The sequence below is a fragment of the Solanum lycopersicum genome, chromosome 5, assembly GCF_036512215.1.
Source record: "Solanum lycopersicum chromosome 5, SLM_r2.1".
NCBI classification, from domain to species: domain Eukaryota; kingdom Viridiplantae; phylum Streptophyta; class Magnoliopsida; order Solanales; family Solanaceae; genus Solanum; species Solanum lycopersicum.
Genome location: NC_090804.1, coordinates 41,417,240 through 41,436,983, shown reverse-complemented (window position 1 = coordinate 41,436,983; position 19,744 = coordinate 41,417,240). Strand labels below are relative to the sequence as shown.

Genomic DNA, 19,744 nt, shown 5'->3' with positions numbered 1-19,744 from the left:
GGGCAAAGCGCCTTCGATCAGCAAGATGGTGAGTCCGGTTCAACGGAACCCACGTCCTCTACAATCTGGACACCCTCAGTGGTGTCCTCAGCAAAAACCGCACCATCAGTAGTGCCTCCGGCTATCTCCATAGTGCAGGAGCTAGACGCCCCAGCCGCTAACTCAGATGCTCTCATTCGGTTCGCCTCCTCCTCAGCAAGGGAGGCTTTCCTCGCAGCCTCTATATCTCGGCGCTCCTTCTTCCGTGCTCGCGCCTCGTCCTCTACTCAACCCCTACGCCTCTTGGCACTCTCTCGAGGGGGAGGTGGTGGAATGTCAGAAGTCGCAAAAAGGGCCGCTAACACAGTGTCCTCAATAGGCTCGACAGAAGGGGCCTTAGACTCCGGCACCCTAGCCTCTAAAATCGTGTCGATGTCTGCACGAAGACTGTCCACTGCAGCCTGAAGAGTCGACACATCCACCGGAGGGGCTGGTCGGGCTAGCACTCTCAACTCAAAGGCGTCCAGGCGCTGGTTAACCTCAGTGATCTTCCACTCTGTAAACTGCATCATCTTCCTCTCTAGACTTTTTTCAGACTCAGTAATCGACCTCTCCATCCACAGATGGATATGATGCAGAAGAGTGGCGATTTGTGCCTCTAGTTTTTTGACCAGTGCCGGTAGATGGGTTGTGCGAGAGGAGCTCGAGGCTGTGATACTACCCGGGATACACTCGACCGGGGTAGTGTCACTGACGCCTGTGTAGCTGTGCGGGCCTGGGGTACCGTATCAGCAAGATCATCAGCAAGTTGGGGCAGCTCTGGACGGGGCCCTCTGTGTGGAGCCAACTCATTGGTCTCGTCTCTGATGAGGTCGACGTCTATAGTGCCCTGCGGTGTCTTAATCTGATCTACGTGCCATATAGGCACACCTGCGGACCTGCAAAGGGCAAAGATCATGCACGGGAAAGAGTAGGTAGTAGTGACCTTGAATGCCCTCTCGTGCATGACTGCCTGGAGAAGCCATGCGAAGTCCACCTCGAATCCGCCTATCATCGCTGCCATCAACACAACTCGATCCCAGGTAACGATGTTATCAGCTACTGTGGGGGGAAAGGCAGTGACGGACAAGTAGCCACAAGAACTTTGTTGTGAACGTGAGGTTGGCCTTCTTGATGTCCCCCTTCGGCTCAGACACCGAATCGGAACCCTCTCCATCTACTGACAGGTGCAGGGCCATCCACCTCTTGGTGGTCTCTCTCAGTGCTGGCTCGCGCAAGAATTGGCCATCCTTGACTATCTGCTAGCGGTAGTCAAACTCAGCTGTGAGGGGGGTCCGAGTAGCATCAATACTCTCGCTGTATAGAAACCGGCAGATGACTCGCAGGGAAATGTAAACCTGCACACCCTAGACTTGGACCTGCTCCATTGGGGCCTGTTTAGCGGGGGTATCCTGCTTATCGATCTGTGATCGGAGAGTCGCTACGTAGGATGCATAGAACTTTGAAACAAATTCCTCGCTGTATTGTCCCAACGGACGTGCTGTCCACTCCATGCGATGCTTGGTTAAGAGGTTGTGGATCTCCGGCATCGTTGGGATACTCCCTGTAACTACCCGCTGCTCCAAAGTTAGTGTTCAAGTCATCACTCCTTTATCAGTCAGGAACTTGGCGTCGGAGTATACTTGAAACTGCCCGTTGACACACCACCGGTTGGGCTGGTCAGTGGCTGGAGTGGGGACCTGAGCTGGTGAGCCGGATGTAGAGTCTGAACTGTCTCCCTCATCAGACGAGGCCAACGCTACAGCTGTGGCAGGTGCGGGAACCTCAGTAGAGCCAGAGGCTTCCTCGGACTAGGATACTCCGAAGGAGCCAGACGCTCCTTCCTCATTTGTGGCTGACCCAGAGGGTGTGCCGGTCAGTGTACGCTCCTCATCAAACTGGGAGGCAGTGACTACGCTGGACGCCACCTTTTTTGGTGTGGCTCAAGGAGCACGTGCAGCACGGGAAGGTGTGGAAGTGCCTGGGCGCACATACTCAGGGTCTCGCTCATCATCAAAGCCGATGATCATGCGTACAAACGGGGCGACAGACTTTGATCGCCCGCATGCGTAGATTCTGTCTTGCTTGGGTGCCATAGTAGATAGTACCTACAAAGGATCAATATTAGTACGAGTAGTGGAAAACAAGACAAACGATACCATACAAAATAAAACATTAAAAATAGTATGTCATTTCTGTACACGATGGGCCTAGTGACGGCTCGTCGTGACTGTGACGGACCATCGTGAGGTCCGCTGTGTTTTACTTAGACTATGTATATATAGAGAACCCTGAAGGAGTTTCTCTGACTAGCATGACGGTATGTGCAGGACGGACCGTCACAGGCACGACGGTCTGTCGTAGATGGCCGTCGTAGGACACTTGAGAAAAAAATGGAGACCTTTAGGAGAGGGGTCTCTGACCGTCATGACGGTCATGCAGGACGTACCTTCGTGGGTACGAAGGTCTGTCACATGTGTCCGTTGAAGGACACTTGGAAAAAAAATGAGAGACCCTTAGAAGCAGGGTCTCTGACAACCAGAACGGTTGTGCAGGACGGACCATTGTGAAGACGACGTTCCGTCACATGTGTCCATTGGGGAACACTTGGGAAAAAATGAGAGACCCTTAGAAACAGCATGACGGTTGTCCAGGACGGACCGTCGTGAGTACGATGATCCGTCACATTTGTCTGTTGGGACAGGGGTGCTAGGGATTTTTCAACGGACCCTACGACGGTCTGTCATGAGTATGATGGTCCATCATCGGGGTCTCGTTCTGAATGACAGTGACAGAACTAAGGGTACCCTAAGCATCCCCGATGAACCCACATAAACCATGTAGTGTTTTTGACCTACATATGTCTAACCCAACTACCTAGGAAACAAGCAATGCAAAAGCACCTATGTCTAGGGTGGTAAACATGGATATTTCGAACATTTGTAACCTAGGTTAGAGAGAATCGTCTAAAGTAAACAACATACGAAGAGGAACTAAGCAAAATACTAACTAGTAAACAAAAATCCAAGATAAATGAGTATAAATTTAGAGACACATACCTTAGAAATTGAGAAAAACAAATGCACAAGTACTCGGTGGCAAGGTAGACACTCACAACAGCAGTTTTCACTAGTAGATAACACTTTAGAGCTTTGGAGAATTTTGAGAGGGCAATGATTGGTGGTTGATAGAGGAATAGATTGTGGAAGTTGAGAAGGGAAGAGTAATGGGAGAAATAATGAAGTAATGGGGGTAAAATGAGGGGTTGGGGAGTTTTAACGTTCTGATTTTGAAAAAGGGTCCAGCCGGGTCGGGTCGGGGATACCTCATTAATCACGTGACGGTTCCCCGACGATGGTCCGTCGCAGTTGTGATGACCCGTCATTTATTCCATCGCGTGTTCCCTAGTTTCAAAATAACAGATAACGTACCTGGTACGGCGGATGCATACGATGGTCTGTCGCAGGCGCAACGGTCCGTCGTTGTGTCCGTCAGTGACTGCTGCAGAGTAATTTTCTGCAGAATTTCCTGGTGGTGTGCCTGCAAATTTAAAACTCATTAGTAGAAAAATGCTACCATTACTAAAAAGATGATAAGTATTGGGTTGCCTCCCAACAAGCGCCTGATTTACTGTCGCGGCACGACTGAGGACCCTTGATTACTAAGACTTCATCAAGATTGTATGCCTCTATCACTTCATTCCTCGATGCTTTATGCTTAAAATAGAGTTTCATTCAATCTCTATTCCTCTGAAACTGCATTCCCTCCTTGGCTTTGAACTTAACTTCTCCATGAGGGAATACTTGGGTAATCAGGTAAGGGTCAGTCCATTTGGACTTGAGCTTGCCCGGAAGACAAGGCACCCCAGAACTGTCAACAAGCACCAAATCCCCAACCATAAACTCTTGATTTGCATTTTTCTGTTCAGTCTCCTTCTTCATCCTTTCTTTGTGAGATATGGCAGATACCGATTGGAGCTCACCACTCTGCCTCATGGTCCTACAAATGTTGAATTTCGGTTCTTCATTATTCAACCAAAATGTCATCTATCCCTTCTCCATATCAACTAATGCTCTACCTGTAGAAAGGAATGGCCTCCAAAGAATAATAGGCACTTCAAAATCGATTTCTCAATCAAGAATAACGAAATCTGCTTGAAAGATGAATGACTCAACTTTTACTAGCACATCATGGAGTATCCCTATGGGCCTTTTCACTGTCTGATCGGCCATCACTAGCCGCATCGCAGTGGGTTTTGGATCCCCTGAACCCAACTTCTTGTAAATTTAGAGGAGCATGAGATTTATGCTTGCCCCCAGATCACATAATGCTTTCGCAAAATGTAATGACCCAACTATACAAGAAATAGTGAACGCACCCGGATCTTCTTTCTTTTGTACTAGGGATCTTGCAGCAATAGCACTACATTGCTGCAATCTATCATCATCCTCAAAAGTGACCGATCTTTTCTTGGTGACCAGATCTTTCATAAATTTGGCATAACCGGGCATTTGTTCTAGAGCATCTACCAAAGGCACATTGATAGAGATCTCCTTCAACACTGTTATGAAGCGCCAATATTTACCATTCTCGGTCTTTTTCACTAATCTCTGAGGAAAGGGTGGTGGTGGCCTAGGCATGGGAATAACCTTGATAGGTACTTCTGCATCTTTTCCATTACTTCCCTCTGCTTCACCACTACCCTTTACCACATTATCATTATCCTTTCTCACATTTTCCTCAGTAGATGGGATAGGTTGGTCAATGGTTTGCCTACAACCCCGAGTAGTGATTGCCATACAGTGCACATCATTCTTTAGATTTTGGATAGTGTTGCTAGGAAGAGTGCCGGTTGCCGTATGTTCACTGTCGCAGATAATTGGGCCACTTGCAATTCGATCTAGATAATTGAAATTGCATGTGTATCAACTTTTTGCCTAATACTAGCTAAATCACACCTCAACTCTTTAATATGTTCATCACTAGTGTCGAACCTCCTCATCATTTTGTGCAACATATCCTCAACTCGCGCCATACTATCTCCACCATCCCTAGGAGTAACTTCACGATTTTTAGGAGGGACATAGGGCCCATTCCTATCGTTTCTATTAGCATAGTTACCCCTGTTAAAGTTGTTGTCGCGGTTGTTGTTTCCATCTCGGACATAATGACCCTCACGGTTGTAGTTACCATAGTTCCGACCTTGGCGCCAATTATTCTGATTTGAGCCTTGGGCTCTTGGTCGGAAACCCCCCGTATGCTCATTTACTGCATAAGTGTCCGCCGCATAATAGCACTCATCATTAGGAGGTGGTGACTTAGCCAAGTAGTTGACTACATATATCTTTTCTGCACCCCCTGTGACATGTTTTAGTACCAATCCAAGCTCAGTTCTCATTTGAGCCATTTCTTCCCGAATCTCATCTACGGCTGGGTTGTGAGTGGACTGCACTACTAAGGTGTTTCTTCCTGTATCAGACTTCCTAGTACTCCAAGCTTTGTTATTTTGGGAGATTTTCTCTGGTTTTTCAGCAATCTCAGCATAAGGGAATTCTCTATAAGATCCACCTGCTATAGTGTCCAACACTGCTTTGTTTTTATCATCCTGTCCCCGATAGAAGTATTCCTTCAGTGACTCATCGTCTATATGGTTATTTGGAACACTTCTCAACAATGAGGTGAATCTATCCCAAGAACTACTAACTGACTCTCCTGGTAGTGCCACAATGTTGTTCACCTTGTCTTTGTGGTTTAGTTTCTTGGAGACCGGATAGTAGCGTGCTAAGAAAACATCTCTTAATTGGTTCCAAGTGAAGATTGAGTTGTATGGGAGCTCAGTGAACCATATAGCAGCTTCTCCCGTTGGTGAGAGAGGAAACACTCTGAAACCTATTACATTTAGATCCAAATCAGGCCTCCCCACACAACTTTTACACACTGCCCTTACCTTATCTATATGGGCATGTGGATCCTCAGAAGCTAGCCCTGAAAACAAACTTCTGGCAGTGAGCATTTGAATCAGGCTACTAGTTACCACAAAAGTATGGCCTGTGGGTAGAGGGGGCAAGACAAGTGGCCCATCCGAGTATGCTATGTTATCATACCCTCTGTATTATGCTTGGGGCCGTGGAGCGGGGAGTTGTCCCCTCTGTTGATTTTCACCCAGAGCATCACGTGACATCTGACCATGAACATCAACCGGAGCTGGGATGTTCTGGTTCAGATCCTCATCATTTATTCCCAAGTTTCGATTCATATTGCGCAGTGTACGCTCTAGCTCTTGATCGTAGGGAAACAAGGGTTCTCTTCCTCTCCGTGGATTTGGCATACAAGGAGGATAGTTCTGAAAAGAAATCAAAAACAATAAAACAAAGTAAAATAAAAAAGATATCAACTAAACTATAGTAATAAGTTTAAGTTAATCTAAAAGCTAAAATCCCCGGCAGCGGCGCCAAAATTTGATAGGCTCAAACTTACTTCTCAAATAAGAAGTAAAGTGGTCGTGTCAAGTAAATAACCTAACTAGTGAGGTTGGGATCGTTACCACGAGGAAATTAGTCTAGACTTAACTTCAAACTATTATTACAATTGTTTGGTTAATGACTTCCTTGGAAAGTAAAAACAATAAAGAGGGGGTTCTATCTAAATGAGTGAAAATAAATAACGAACTTGAAAGAGACACTTAACAGCTTTGAATGTTGGGTTTTAATCAATTAATTAAAGTAACTAGGGTTTACGTGTTCCCCACAGGTTTATAACTTGATGATTTTCACCATAACAATTCTTTCCTAGTATCTTGTATGCAAAGTGATAAGTTATGTGTTTCTAAATCCTTGGTCCGGCATCTAGAAAATCTCACTCCACACCTTGGTCCGGCTACGTGTGTTGCTATCCTAACCCTTATCCTTACCTCATATTAAGCATTGTATTCGATATTTGACTAAGTTATTACCTCGTACCAATCAATACTAGCCTATTAGATAGTATACACTAAATCTATGTTAATAATTCTTTTCCTATTATCTACCTCCTTGGTCCAGCAAGTAGCATTAAGGAGAGTTCTAACGTTGGCCATCCGTTAAAAAGACTTTTAAGTGAAAGAATTATTAATACATGCAAGAAACTAATCTAGAATTTTTATTTTAGTTAGGGTTTATCTCATTATTTGCCTATGGTTCCCACAACCCTAGATATGGAGTTTAGTTACTCATAGCCAGAAACACAATATTCAAATATATTAAATACGAATTCATGTACTTACTTCAATGAGAAAGAATAAAATCCAAATTTGCTTGAATAAATTCCAAAAATCAATTGCAAAAACCTCAAAATCCAACACTAATACACAAAGTCTAATAATACGGAGTCTAACTATCTGGTGTCTTACCTCAAAAATGAGGTTTTTTGAACTATTTATAAAAAAACAAAAACCTAATTAAACAAGGATTCTAATTGCTGGAAATCTGCCAAAACGCGGCAGGGTCGACGGATCTCGCGACGAACCGTCGTGGTCACGACGGACCGTCGTGGACTCCGTCGTCCCATACTTGTGCAATTTCTTCTACTTCTCTGTTCATTCCCCTCGACGGCAAGTATGACGGACCGTCATAGGCACAACATTCCGTCGAGGGTTTTCGTTCTAAAACACTTCAACTCTTCGAATCTCGGTACTCGGATCACTTCTCTGAACTTCACAACGAACCTGCAGGACGGACCGTCAAAGCCACGACGGACCGTCACAAGCTTCGTAATCCCACACTTTGTCAGACTTCCCCATCTTCCTTCAGCAGCTTTACTACGCTGCCACCTACAGACCGTCACAAGCACGACGGACCGTCATAAGCTCCGTAGGATGTCTCTTCTGCATTTCTTCGCTCAAAATCTTCACATTCAGCTTTGGACAGATTTCATGCAAAACAAAGAGAAACGTATATAAAAATTAACACAAAAAGGCTTTTGGACAGACTAAACTTAAGGAAAAAGTATTAATAATACCGTGAAACCACGGTATATCACCACCCTAAAATTAAATTCGTTGTTTGTTGTCAAGCGACGCACTATGACTCACTACACAATCTTTGTACAGTAGTATCCTCGTTTTATCCTTTGCAATTATTTGGCTATCAATCCCGATTAATCTCATCATATCTATTCATGCTATCACTATTAGGCTTGAATTTTGTGGGATCAGAACATGACACAGACTCACCACGCACTAACTCCTATCCTCTTCAATTTCTCACCGGGGTGCTAACAATTCTGGTATTGCAACTAGTGTCCTCACTTTAAAACAAAATCCTCCTTTTTCACACAATGATTTAAGGTTGAGTATAAGGATTACTTTTCAACTCTCACTCTCAGAACAAAGTCACACTCAGTCATCCCTTTTTCCATAAGCTTTCCCTTATTTTCATTGCCTTAAGTTCGCTATACAACCCTTAGGATCACAATAGGTCTTTTTTTAGCTAGTAACATAGGCTCGGGGTCTGGTAAGATATATTTTGGTATAATTTAGTGATTTTGCCCTCCTTGACATATCGGCTAAACCTTCCACTATCTCTCATTTTAATTTCGCCCAGTTTCTCATATTCTTTCACCTTGCTATTTTCTCTTCTTTTTTCATTTGTGTAAGTGACTCTCTTCTTTTCTTGTTTGTATTTCTTGTGTATTATTCTTTTTTTTTCTTTACTTTTCTTTTCATCTAATTCTTGAGTCACTTTAGTTTTGTTCTTTCTCTCTATTTGTTCTTTCAACCCCACTTTCCAGAGCATTCCTCATAGTAGCCACCCTCAACTCATGGCTTTGCCATGAGTCAAGGTACACAATACCCAAAGATGGGTCAGGGCCATAATGAAGGTTGTTTATGCAAGCCACCCTCAACTTATGCTTTGGGAATAAGCTGAGGTGCACTTGTCCAAGGAGGGACCAGGGCCAACACATTGTTCCCAGAAAAGATCAGTTGGGGTGAAAAAGAAAGGTGTAATTTTAAGCTCAGATTATTTGGATCAAAGAAGGATAAATTTCTTTGGATCCTTTAATTTAGGCTAGAAATGGGCTCTATTGAATAAGGGCCTATGATCATTTCCTAATTGTCTATTACAGCTTACTTTTAGCACGACTAACCAGGCAAGTTCTAGCTCAGTACCAATAGTGGACTATTCAAATTTCCTCACACTCACTTGACATCTCATCACTACACCAGATTATCAGACACCTAGTTCGAATTAAAGACTTAGGGAAATGCAATGGTGTAACTCTATTTCTTGCTTAAAGCCACACAATTATCAGTTATTATGCCTAGTCATGCATTATTTTCCAGTTTATCAGGATATCATTTTAGCCCTCATGCTTCAGACTTAAACTATGCACAAAAGATATAAACATACCGGTTCAATAGAAAAATTAATCATTCTTTTGGGGAAAAAGAACACAGGCAAGAAAACCCCAAAAGAGGATAGTGAATTTGGGCTACTCAGACTTCACCCTAACTCTCACTATCCATTTACTCCACCCCCAACAAAAAGGCATGCAATTATCCCTAATGCATAAAAATCTAAATACAAGAGTGGTACGTGAAGCAAACCTGTGGCGCAAAGCGCCGTCGATCAGAAAGATAGTGGGTCCGGTTCCCCGGAACCCACGTCCTCTACAATCTGGACACCCTCAGTGGTGTCCTCAGCAACAACCGCACCATCAGTAGTGCCTCCAGCTATCTCCACAGTATGGGAGCTAGACACCCCAGCCGCTAACTCCGATGCCCTCATTCGGTTCGCCTCCTCCTCAGCAAGGGAGGCTCTCCTCGCAGCCTCTATATCTCGGCGCTCCTTCTGCCGTGCTCGCGCCTCGTCCTCTACTCGACCCCTACGCCTCTTGGCAGTCTCTCGAGGGGGAGGTGGTGGAATGTCAGAAGTCGCAAAAAGGGACGCTAACACGGTGTCCTCAGTAGGCTTGACAGAAGGGGCCTCAGACTCCGGCACCCTAGCCTCTAAAATCATGTCGATGTCTGCACGAAGACTGTCGACTGCAGCCTGAAGGATCGACACATCCACCGGAGGGGCTGGTCGGGCTAGCAATCTCAACTCAAAGGCGTCCAGGCGCTGGTTAACCTCAACGATCTTCCGCTCTATAAACTGCATCATCTTTCTCTCTAAACGCTCTTCGAACTCAGTAATCGACCTCTACATCCACGGCTGGATATGATGCAGAAGAGTGGCCATTTTTGCCTCTAGTTTTTGGACTCTTGCAAGCGGGACCATTGCCGGTAGAGGGGTTGTGCGAGAGGAGCTCGGGGCTGTGCTACTACCCGAGATAGACTCGACTGGGGTAGTGTCAGTGGACGCCTGTGTAGCTGTGTGGGCCTGGGCTACCGTATCAGCAAGATCATCAGCAAGTGGGGGCAGCTCTGGATGGGGCCCTCTGCGTGGAGCCAACTCATTGGCCTCATCTCTAATGAGGCCGACGTCTACAGTGCCCTGCGGGGTCTTAAGCTGATCTACGCGCCATATAGGTACACCTGCGGACCTGGAAAAGGCAAAGTCATGCACGGGAAAGGGTAGGTAGTAGTAACCTTGAATGTCATCTCGTGTATCACTGCCTGGAGAAGCCATGCGAAGTCCACCTCGAATCTGGCTATCATCGCTGCCATCAACACTGCTCAATCCTAGGTAACGATGTTATCAGCAATTGTGGGGGAAAGAAAGTGACGGACAAGCATCCAGAAGAACTTTGTTGTGAACGTGAGGTTGCAATTCTTGATGGCCCCCTTCGGCTCAGTCACCCAATCGGCACCCTCTCCATCTACTGACAGGTGCAGGGCCATCCACCTCTTTGTGGTCTCTCTCAGTGCTGGCTCGCCCAAGAACTGGCCATCCTTGACTATCTGCCAGCGGTAGTCAAACTCAGCAGTGAGGGGGGTCCGAGTAGCATCAATACTCTCGCCGTATAGAAACCGGCGGATGGATGGCAGGGAAATGTCAACCTGCACACCCTGGACGCGGATGTGCTCCAGTGGGGCTTGTTTAGTGGGGGCAGCCCGCCTATCGATCTGTGATCGGAGATTCGCTACATAGGATGCGTAGAACTCTCGGACCATTTCCTCACTGTATCGTCCCAACGGACGTGCTGTCCACTCCAAGCGATGCCTGGTGAAGAGGTTGTGGATCTCCAGCATCGTTGGGAGACTCCCTGTAAGTACCCACCGCTCCAAAGTGAGTGTTCGAGTCATCACTCCTTTATCAGTTAGGAACTTGGCGTCGGAGTATACTTGAAACTGCCCGTCGACACACCACCAGTTGGGCTGGTCAGTGGCTGGAGTGGGGACCTGAGCTGGTGAGCCGGATGTAGAGTCTTAACTGTCAGCCTCATCAGACGAGGCCGACGCTGCAGCAGTGGCGGGTGCGGGAACCTCAGCAGAGCCAGAGGCTTCCTCGGACCAGGATATTCCTAAGGAGCCAGACGCTCCTTCCTCATTTGTGGCTGACCCAGATGGTGTGTCGGTCAATGTACGCTCCTCATCAGACTGGGAGGCAGTGGCTATGCCAGACGCCACCTTTTTGGATGTGTCTTTGGGAGCACGTGCAGCACGGGAAGATGTGGAAGTACCTGGGGGCACATACTCAGGGTCCCGCTCATCATCACAGCCGATGATCATGCGTGCAGACGGGGCGACAGACTTTGATCGCCCGCGTGCGTAGATTCGGTCTTTCTTGGGTGTCATAGTAGATAGTACCTAGAAAGGATCAATATTAGTATGAGTAGTGGCAAACAAGACAATCGAAACCATACGAAATAAAACATTAAAAATAGTATGTCACTGCTGTACACGACAGGCCTGGTGACGGCTTGTCGTGACTGTGATGGACCGTCGTGAGGTCCGTTGTGTTTTACTTAGACTATGTATATATAGAGAACCCTGATGGAGAGTCTCTGACTAGCATGACGGTATCGGACCATCACAGGTACGACGGTATGTGCAGGACGGACCGTCACAGGCACGACGGTCCATCGTAGATGGCCGTCGTAGGACACTTGAGAAAAAAATTTGGAGACCCTTAGGAGATGGGTTTGTGACCGTCATGACGGTCATGCAGGATGAACCGTCGTGGGTACGACGGTCCGTCACATGTGTCCATTGAAGGACACTTGGAATAAAATGAGAGACCCTTAGAAGTAGGGTCTTTGACAACAAGAACGGTTGTGTAGGACGGACCGTTATGAAGACGATGGTCCGTCACATATTGTCTGTTAGGGAACACTTGGGAAAAAATGAGAGACCCTTAGAAACAGGGTCTCTGTCTAGCATGACGGTTGTGCAGGACGGACCGTCGTGAGTACGACGATCCGTCACATGTGTTTGTTGGGACAGGGGGGCTAGGGATTTAGCAACGGACCCTGCGATGGTCCGTCGTGGGTACGATGGTCCATCATCGGGGTCTCGTTCTGAATGACAGTGAAAGAACTAAGGGTATCCTAAGCATCCCCTATGAACCCACATCAACCTTGTAGTGTTTTGGACCTACATATGTCTAACCCAACTACCGAGGAAACTAGCATCAAAAGCACCTATGTCTAAGGTGGTAAACATGGCAATTTCGAACATTTGTAACCTAGGTTAGGGAGAATCGTCTAAAGTAAACAACAGACGAAGAGGAACTAAGCATAATACTAACTAATAAACAAAAAGGCAAGATAAATGAGTATAAATTTAGAGACACATAACTTAGAAATGGAGAAAAACAAATGCACAAGTACTCGGTGGCAAGGTAGACACTCATAGTAGCAGTTTTCACTAGTAGATAACACTTTAGAGCTTTCGAGAATTGTGAGAGGGCAATTATTGGTGGTTGAATGTTGGGTTTTAATCAATTAATTAAAGTAACTAGGGTTTACGTGTTCCCCACAGGTTTATAACTTGATAATTCTAACTATAACAATTTTTTCCTAGTATCTTGCATACAAAGTGATAAGTAATGTATTTCTAATTCCTTGGTCCGGCATCTAGAAAATCTCACTCCGCACCTTGGTCTGGCTACGTGTGTTGCTATCCTAACCCTTATCCTTACCTCATATTAAGCATCGTATTTGATATTTTCTTAAGTTATTACCTCGTACTAATCAATACAAGCCTATTAGATAGTATACACTAAATCTATGTTAATAATTCTTTTCCTATTATCTACCTCCTTGGTCCGGCAAGTAGCATTAAGGTGAGTTCTAACGTTGGCCATCCGTTAAAAAGACTTTTAAGCGAAAGAATTACTAATACATGCAAGATACTAATCTAGAATTGTTATTTTAGTTAAGGTTTATCTCATTATTTGCCTATGGTTCCCACAACCCTAGTTATGGAGTTTAGTTAGTCATATACATAAACACAATATTCAAATATATTAAATACAAATGCATGTACTTACTTCAATGAGTAAGAATAAAATCCAAAGTTTGCTTGATTAATCTCCAAAAATCAATTGCAAGAATCTCAAAATCCAACACTAATACACAAAGCCTAATAATACGTAGTCTAACTATCTGGTGTCTAACCTCAAAAATGAGGTTTTTCGAACTATTTAAAAAAAATACAAAAACCTAATTAAACAAGAATTCTAATTGCTGGAAATCTACCGAAACGCGGCTGGGTCGACGGATCTCGCGACGGACCGTCGTGGTGACGACGGTCTGTCATGGACTCCGTCGTCCCATAATTGTGCAATTTCTTCTGCTGCTCTCTTCATTCCCATCGACGGCAAGTATGACAGATTGTCATAGGCACAACGGTCCGTCGAGGGTCTTCGTTCTAAAACACTTCAACTCTTGGAATCTGGGTACTGGGATCACTTCTTTGAACTTCACGACGAACCTGCAGGACGGACTGTTAGAGCCACGACGGACCGTCACAAGCTTCCTAATCCCACACTTGGCCAGACTTCTCCATCTTCCTTCAGCAGCTGCACTACGCTGCCACCTACGGACCGTCACAAGCACGATGGACCGTCATAAGCTCCATAGGTGGTCTCTTCTGCATTTCTTTGCTCAAAATCTCCGCATTCAGCTTTGGACAGATTTCCTGCAAAACAAAGAGAAACTTATATAAAAATTAGCACAAAAAGACTTTTGGACACACTAAACTTAAGGAAAAAGTATTAATAATACCGTGAAACCACTGTATATCAATGGCTCAATACATATTCAAACAACTATCAATGAGACCGCATAAAGAATAACAAGTAACAAATCCACCTCCAGAAATCGTACAATCTAAGCAAAAGACAACCTACAACAATTTCTTACACCTCTCACAGCCGATTAACCCCGTACAATCTACTCAACAATATGAAAGACTCGACACACATTCTCAAACATGACTAAACCAAATTCACATACGAGCAGTCAAATCATGTTTTCATCCACAGAATCACTCCCAACCATCATTCACGTCACACTTACTATTTTTACTCAAACTTCAAAAACACCCAAAATACATAAAAACAACCTTAATCACCAGAAATTTCATTTTATAACAATTTCCCACTTATTACTCACCTAACACAACAAATATCAGAAGTAAGAGCAGAAATATCAAACAATACTAACTAAGAGTACATACACAGAGTTGTGAAATCTAGAAAATAAAACAAGAAAGAAGGTGGGCTTGACTCCGCGTTACATATTAACATTGAAAAAATTTACCAAGGGAGAGAAGCATTGAAAACAATTTTACTTAGGGTGAAAGAAGTGAAAATTACAATTGATTTACGGGTCATAAGGTGTATAGGTCAAGTTATTTCAATTAAAATGAGTCGAACCTTTTTTATATAATGAAAAAGCAAAAAAAAATCTTGGGGGCGCGACGCGGAGCCTACATGGTGCCTTATGGATATTTAAGTCAAGCAAAGCTCATGTGTAACGACCCAAAGGTACCTCCAGGAAGTTACCGGCGTACAAGACTCCGAGAAGTTGCATACAAGCCTCTTATATCATTAAGTTTATACGATACTCAAAATATGAAAGAATTAAAAACTTTCTTCACACACAAAGATGACTTTCATTAAATAGCAAGCAAAAGACTTATAAAAACATTCTACCTTTACAATGTCTTATTAAATCATCTATACTTTAGAGTACAACTTTTTGGACTTAGTCCATACAAGACTAAAAGACATAAAAGGAACATGTGGGTCTTGTCCTTGAAACTATGAGGACTACCAAAACTTCATCTTCGACCCTTAGAAATTGATCGATCATCCATGGCATATGAAAACTTCCATCCCTACACTTTAGTCAAAAAAAAAGGGAAAAGAAGGGGTTATCACACATAATGAACTAAGTATGGAAGCCATGCAAAAACCATGAAAAACGGACATTTAGTATAGAAACATGCTTTCATGATATTTTGATTAAAACCTTCATCATAAGACTTTAAGAGGCATGCAAAAAGTCAACAATCACCTCCAAGTCAATAGTTAAATAATCCACAAGACATGACCATAATCACTTAGAATCCATTGAAGAATTTAGATCCCCTACTAAAGGTTATCCTAAGACCCACCTAAATAAGATATGAAGTGATCGTCCATACAACCCTTCACGAACCTAGGTGATCCTCAAGACAACCCAAAGTAAGGATATTCCTTTCCATCCAATAAAACATAGTTTCATATTAATCAAGTAAGCCTTTAAATCATTTAGACCCTCTATCTATGGTTACTTTAAGACTCACCTAGGTAAAACATGAAGAGACCGCCCATACACCCTCTGAAAGAACACCTATGTAATCCTCAAAGCTACCATAGATACGAGCCTTTCTATTCAACATGCTTTTACTAAGTTAACATTATTCATTAAATCCATTAAAGAGACAAGTAACCAATTAGGGGACTTCACATAATGGTCTTGGAAGACCAAAGTAACTCAACTTAGCACCTTTAAGACCTACTCATGTCATGTTTATATAGAATCCCATTCTACTTTTTACACATTGTAGAACCTATCCAATACTAGGGTGAACATCCCACATGATTGAGAACAACAATTAACTGACATGGATCATACTAGCTAGGTATGGAATCCAGAGTCAACCCTACTCCGCGGAGGGTGTTCTACTTTCCAAGGGTAGAACTAGGAAACTTCCCATGTTTGCATATGGTTTAGGGATATCAAGGGATTCTTTGTACTCTAGTCTCATACTAAAGTATAGCTACTAGGACAAGCATATACGCTCAGTTTTACCCTTTGCTCATAGAGTAATTTCGTCCAAATAAAGGTATTTGAGGAGGTTTCTTTATTCTACCAAGTCATAATACCAATACCAATAATAGGTCCACTAGTGCTGCCACTCAAGGTCTATTAGGATAGCTCTTATGACTTTCTTAAAGATGGTTGCATGCCATTTTGGACAACCTAGTTCCAAGTCCATCATTTCACTAAAGAAGAGGCACCATATAGGTCTATTCCTTCAAGTCTACTTATTCACCTTATTTTCCTTATTCAAGGTTTCACATTCTTAACCTTCTTTTCATATTCAAGGTTTTACATTTGCTTAGGGTTCTAGGATCATACAGAAGGGGCACCATGCTTAGGTCTACTGGTTCAAGACATACCCTAGAATACCTCATTTAATAATTCAAGGAATGTCAACAACTTTTGGTATACTAATACTAGACTTTCATTCATACGTTAATTCATACGTAAAACACAAGGGTGCCTAAGCCTACAAAGTCAAGGAATTATATATTCATATACTTTCATAAATCAAGGAGAAGGCACCTAAGTATACCAAATCCAAGAGTTCATAATGTAAAAGCTTTCATGTATCAAGAAGAGAAAACTAAGTTTACTTATCAAGACACAACATCCTCATATTAAAATCTTCAAAATCCATTAGAAGAGAATATAATCTCATCACATTATATCACATTATATCCCCATTACACAAGATCAGACATATATCACATCATCCTTTACTTTTTACATTCATCTGAGCAATAACATCTTGCATATAGTAACATTACTTCATATGAACAACTTCACTTTATACCTTCACATAAAACCTAACATGATACTACTATAATTTACATAATAATGCCAACAAGTCCATGATCATAATCATATCCCACAGATAAGCACCGCCACAAAAAGTGGACCAAACCAATCAATAGAAAGTTCTATATCAATTCTACATTAACTAAGGGAATTAGGTCAAATTATATTTTTCCAATAGCGAAGATAACCATTCCTTAATAACTTTAGGAGGGAAGGGTTTCGATTTAGGTATTAGGGTCTAAGAGAGGGTTTAATAACTTTAATACTCATAAAATACCTAAATACACCTAACACTATCGTCAATACACTTTAAAAGACTTGGGATGAATTTACCATATCACCCGTAACTTGGTCGAGTTGCACCAGGAATTTGCAGGCCCAAACGACGCCACCGTCTACTAACTGTATATAGAGCGACGCTTTGTTATTGGTGTCCTTTATTTAAGACAAAGACTCAGTATTTTTAAGCCTGGAAGGTCTAGTAGAATCCCAAGGTTGACGGGTCATCAATTGAACGACTGTGCATCCCTTGTGGACGTCATTTGACACTGTCTTGCAACATCTTAGTTAAGAGATAAGGTCCCTCTTCTAGGGCCCCTTGTGGGTCCTTGGTGGAGTCATAAAAGCGGAATTAAAAGGATTCAGAGTGAGAGAGAGATGTATTTGAAAGGGGGATGATTTTATAATGAGGGAAAGCCCTATATTTATACACAAAAACTTTACACATTTGGCCAAAATGGCCGACACTTACTTTACACTTGGCCTTTTTACATTTGGCCGACACAAAAAACAAAAAACTTACTGTTACTAATGGCCTATTTTTTATTATTGGCCGACATACTTTTACAATACTTTTTTACATATGGCTGATATTCAGCCGACACAAAACGATAAACACTAAAAACAAAATACTTTACTTTATACACAGATATCTATCTCTCCTTTCTTTCTTTCTTTTTTTAATCTTGTATGAATCTTCTTTGATGTAGCTTGCTTTATTTTTTTTGTCATTATCCCAAATCAACTGTTGGTATTACGTTATCTTCTCCGTTACACTTGGAGCATCTATTATCTGGGTATTTGTTGCTGATAAGTTTACAATATCTTACTAATAACTCTTCTGAAATAAATTCCTTCTTCAAGGCTCTTGTAGTTGGTTGCTCCTCTGGCTTTAGTAATGACAAAATCCATCGCTGGACTTCATCCATATCTGATTTCCTTAGCTCTTTGGAGTTCGAATAAATCATTACTTGATCTCGTGCATTATAACTCCAAATAGCATTGCCATTTAAATAATTATTGGCTAACTCTTGTATAATTGTTGCTATTCCAATTATTCTTTTATTCGTGTAAAAGTTTGGTATTTCTATCTTTAGTATCTCGATTTGTTTCTCTATCTCTTCCGGTATAATCATATCTCTGGTCAGGCCTATCTTTACAACTTGTATTGGCGACTTTATCTCCTCGTATATTATCTTAGCTGGTGCTGTATAGAATTTTATATAAAATAGGTTTTCTTTAGTAATTCTCTTATATGTCACAAATGCTCTATGTAATTCCGGTATTCCAATTATTTCTTCTCCGGTATATGTATATACTGTATTTAGTAGTCCATAGCTATAACATGTTTTAACTAAATTTGGACTGGTTTTAGGTTGTGCTATAAGTTTGTTATATCCCTGTAACTTCTGGGTTATATAGTCTTCTTCGGGGTTTTTTGTTTGCGTAGATCTTGGGTTCAAGTTTAAATATGTCTAGATTTTTTATATGTTTTGGATGTAGGACTGCGTAATGTAGTTGTATCTCTTTTTGTCATTCTGTAGACAAACTGCATATGTGGATGTTTGTGGTTCCACGGGTATCTGTACTTGTGGTTTTTGGATAAATGATTTTATGAATAGTTGGTTTAAATTTGTATTTTTTGGTTTCTCACTATCTTTTTTGCTCGCACCTTCAGTTGTATTTAAACAAACTTTGTTATGGGTTTTTTGGAGTTTCCCATCGTCTCCTTCTAGTTCTGGATGTTTACCGTTCGCCGAACGACGTAGCTCCGCATGTTTATAGTCATGCTGCTGACTGTTAGTTTTTCCTTTCAGATCTTGTACATCTGCTTCTATCTTTTCTATTTTTTGGCATAGATTTGTCATTATAGCCAATAGGTCTTTCATTGTATCTTTCTCTTGAGAGGTAGTCTGCAATGAGATTCTCGTCAGTTTTAATAATCTCAATTGTAAATGTAAAATTCAATATATTTAATATCAATCTTCTTATTTCTTTTGTTGTAACTGAATCATCTATCTTTTTGGTTATCCACCACTTAACCTATGTGTTATCTGTTCTTACAATAAATTTATTGTAAACTATATATGGTTCAAATGCTAACAAACATTTATATAATGCAAATAATTCTTTTCTATTTATTTTCCATTTTGCTTGTGCTTCAGTATATGATCCTGAGCAATACCTGCAATGGTGTTCTATATGATCCTGAGCAATACCTGCAATAGTGTTCTATCTTTTCTTTGTTATATTTATATTTTAGTACTCCTCCATAACTGTGGTCACTTGAATCTGTTTCAATTATATATGTAAATGTTTTAATTTCATCAGGAAAATATAGTTTTGGTAATTTTTTGCACAATTTTTTGATATTTTTTATGTCTTCTTTGTCTTTGTTGTCAAAATTATA

At 42.2% G+C, this 19,744-nt stretch overlaps 1 protein-coding gene across 1 annotated transcript; it reads right to left on the bottom strand.

The window, feature by feature from the left end:
• Nucleotides 1–18,065: 18,065 nt before the first annotated feature.
• LOC138348817 (uncharacterized) lies at nt 18,066–19,202 on the bottom strand. The gene is made up of 2 exons (XM_069298399.1): nt 19,007–19,202; nt 18,066–18,541 (listed from the first exon to the last, which is right to left on the bottom strand). Exons 1-2 carry the CDS (start codon nt 19,200–19,202, stop codon nt 18,066–18,068), a joined length of 672 nt encoding a protein of 223 aa, XP_069154500.1.
• Between the last annotated feature and the right edge of the window lie 542 nt (nt 19,203–19,744).

What these genes read in the sequence shown, in the direction of transcription:
- LOC138348817 (XM_069298399.1), bottom strand. Translation starts at nt 19,202, where the DNA reads ATGACAAATCTATGCCAAAAAATAGAAAAGATAGAAGCAGATGTACAA. An exon ending in TTGTTTAAATACAACTGAAG is followed by an intron (nt 18,542 to 19,006) that starts GTGCGAGCAAAA and finishes AATTCTATACAG; the next exon opens with CACCAGCTAAGATAATATAC.